Below are 3,134 nucleotides of genomic sequence, written 5' to 3' on the forward strand. Positions count from 1 at the left end.
ACCTGACATTCGATGTCCTCTGTGGCGACTTCGGCGAGCTCTTCCTGAGTTTTGAAGGTGTTCACCGTGTACGGTACTACAGGCAACGAATGCGCAATTATCACCCACCCTGTAAAGGTGTGAACAAAACGAGCTGTTACCAAACATAAGTGATCACTTGAAGTTTCCAAAAGGTGATAAAGTCAAAGTACAATAAAACCAAACTACTATGTACCGACGATTCAGTAACTGACAAGCAATTAAGATACAGCGACAGAGTGATCCGTACACAGTATGTCAAACTAATAACTCCTGTACGGGAAGTTCGCTCATGTCACAGTAGGTCGTATTTGGGTATGGGTCGGTCCACATACTGGCATTCTGATCGTCCGGCAGATACTCATTCGCAAAGCTGGCTTGCATGGTGGCTGCCAGTCTGGCGTCACTCGCGGCATCGTGCGTGTTATTTGCGTCGTTCACCTATGTGATGAGATAGTGTTAGCAATGAAGGATACAGCAGCCGAAATAGTCTTGTATGTAACCTTATATGCTGTGCAGTGTAAAGATGTATAATCATCATACGGTCTACTGGCATCAGCCGAAATAGTCTTGTACGTAACTTCATATGTTGTGCAGTGTAAAAATATACAATCGTTATACGTTCTGCTGGCATCATCCGCCGTCATGACGACATGGTGAGGGATTAAGAGACGGTAGTAATGGAAATAGAACTGTATATAAGCTCACAGCACGTGTAATGCATAGGTAAATAGTACTGTATACAAGCTCACAACCCGTGTAATGCATAGGTATATAGCTACCATTCAAACTATTGGCTTCATCCGGCATCCATCATGACAAGATAGTGAGAAAATACCGAGGCTTTAGCAGTCGAAACACACTTGCATATATGCCGATAGTTAGTGCTCTATATCGGTACAATATCATCATGCGACTTGTTTGCATCATACGGTACAACCTAATGTTAGGATCAGCAAATTTAAGCTTCTCTCGTTCTATAAATAGTTCAATATATAAGTATCCCATACCGAGCCGTCTACCAGTTCGGTAGTGGGTGATATGGGTTGCACCTCTATGGGGACTGGAATGTTGCGTTGGCTCTGTGCTCGAGGCGAAGTTTCGGACTGGACACGCGTTTGTAACCAGCGCATACGACGCTCTTCGTAGTCGAAATAGGCCTGCGATTGGGTTGAGTTGAGATGTGGTGAACGAGAAGTGTTGTGGGGTGATCCGTATATATGCCTGTGTGTATACAGAACTTGTGTGTATAGAGTAGACATTTGCAGTGGTCTAAGTGGGTTAATTTGATTATACAGAGAAAATAGCCATAGCAAATATGGTTTGAACGCAGTATCTACGCGGGTACTCCTTTCCTGAATACTTCCAGCCCACCTCCACCCCCCCCACACACACCTTACCCCCCCCACTAACTACACAAGCAACCACACCTACACGCCCCCTACACGTCCACGCCTACGAGCCAAACACACCTGTAACCGCACCGCGTAGTCCCCATCACTCTCGTCGGCCATCAGTTCTGGCATATCGCGTGCCGACAGGTCTGTCGGCGCGCCATTCAGCGCAGGTGAGCTTGTGCTGGTGCTACTTCGACTGCCACTGTTCTCTGGCCTGTGTGGGTGGTCGCGTGTCCGTGGTCTGTCCGGTGTCGCGTGATCCGTGCGGCTGCGCACGCGAGAGTCGGTGCGTGGGGTGGCACGTAGTGGTGAAGAGTTGCTGAGCAGGACCCAGGGTTGAGAGGGGTGGGTGAAGGGGTCTGTAAACCCTTGGGAGAGGGTTAGGGGCGTGAGTGTGAATAGTAGGGTGAGAAACGCGGTGTGTGTGTGGGAAAGCATGGGCGTGTGGGTGTGGTATGTGAGTGTTGAATACGTGCGTGTGGATATAGTTTAAGGTGGAATCGTACGGGTGAGGAGAGAGAGTATTGAACCCAAAACATCGAGACTATTGCATATTAAAAATAATGTAAACACCATTCTAAACGATTTATATTGCACGTATAGAAATAAAAATAGAAAAATAATATGTATATATATATATATATATATATATATATATATATATTATATATATATATATATGTACACTATATTGCAAACAGCCAATCTCCCCACATATATGTACGCATAAAACGGCATCTATACGTAGGCATACAACCTCCCATACATATCCATATATACACAGATATATCCGTAACATCGAATACGTGTAGAATACTTACACGCGCTCTACCTGTGCGCACGCTCATAGTACGGCCCTCGATCATATCCCGTATCTGCCTGATCGTGCGATCATCCACTCTGCCCACATCGTTGGGATGGCTGCCTGACCAATTGTCGTCCGGTGTTGTACTGTCATCACTCAGGTCTCCGCTGCGATCAGGGCTTGGGCTACGTTGTGTGTTCGTACGCGTTTTATTGTTGACTGTATCGCTGGGGTCGGTTCCCTGTCGACAAACAATGGGGAACCGTTCAGTCAAGAGTAGACTACCGTGATGTTCCGAGTTGAATGGGTATATGCCGACATACATGTAATCATACAGGACTCTGTGTAGATTGTGTACAAGTAAGTGCATATGGTTCATTGGTCTCCTATTTACAGAAACATGTTGTTGGACTGGATAGTGAAGATCGGTGAAACTGAACTCATTGAGCCGCAGAAGCTAAAAGAATATACTTATCTGTTACTACATTAGCAGTTTGTTCCAGTTTAACAACCCCAAGTTGTACTTCTTCGCCAGTATAGGCCGGACGAGTAGCAGTATATGTATTGTTCTGTGACACATCGCCGCGGTCAAATTCATTTTAAAAACTAATGCACACGGTCTAATCTGGGTTGTGGTACCATTCTGAGTCTTAGGGGTGTATGCGAGAGAGACACAACCAATAGCAGAGCACTCGGTATGATATCTGCGTGTGTGGGCGGTGTATTCTGACTGGATGTATCGCTGGGTAGTAGGTGGTGCGGTGAATAGTTAAGTCTACCGCATATTATTCTGACCGTTGTTTGAGCTTTAATAAATAAACACATACATACAAACACACACATATATATAAATATATATATATATACAGACACACATACATACATACATACTTATATTATATATACATACATAT

General features: G+C 44.9%; 1 protein-coding gene across 1 annotated transcript; it reads right to left on the reverse strand.

Annotated features, from left to right (window-relative positions):
- Positions 1-276: 276 nt before the first annotated feature.
- On the reverse strand, positions 277-2,635 carry SARC_11809 (hypothetical protein; the record flags this gene model as incomplete). Its single annotated transcript, XM_014294100.1, has 4 exons — positions 2,248-2,635; positions 1,491-1,783; positions 1,029-1,178; positions 277-459 (listed from the first exon to the last, which is right to left on the reverse strand). The coding sequence occupies exons 1-4, from the start codon at positions 2,597-2,599 to the stop codon at positions 277-279; spliced, it is 978 nt and encodes a 325-aa protein (XP_014149575.1). The 5' UTR covers positions 2,600-2,635.
- Positions 2,636-3,134: the final 499 nt, after the last annotated feature.

The sequence above is a fragment of the Sphaeroforma arctica genome (assembly GCF_001186125.1).
Source record: "Sphaeroforma arctica JP610 unplaced genomic scaffold supercont1.1889, whole genome shotgun sequence".
NCBI lineage: Eukaryota > Ichthyosporea > Ichthyophonida > Sphaeroforma > Sphaeroforma arctica.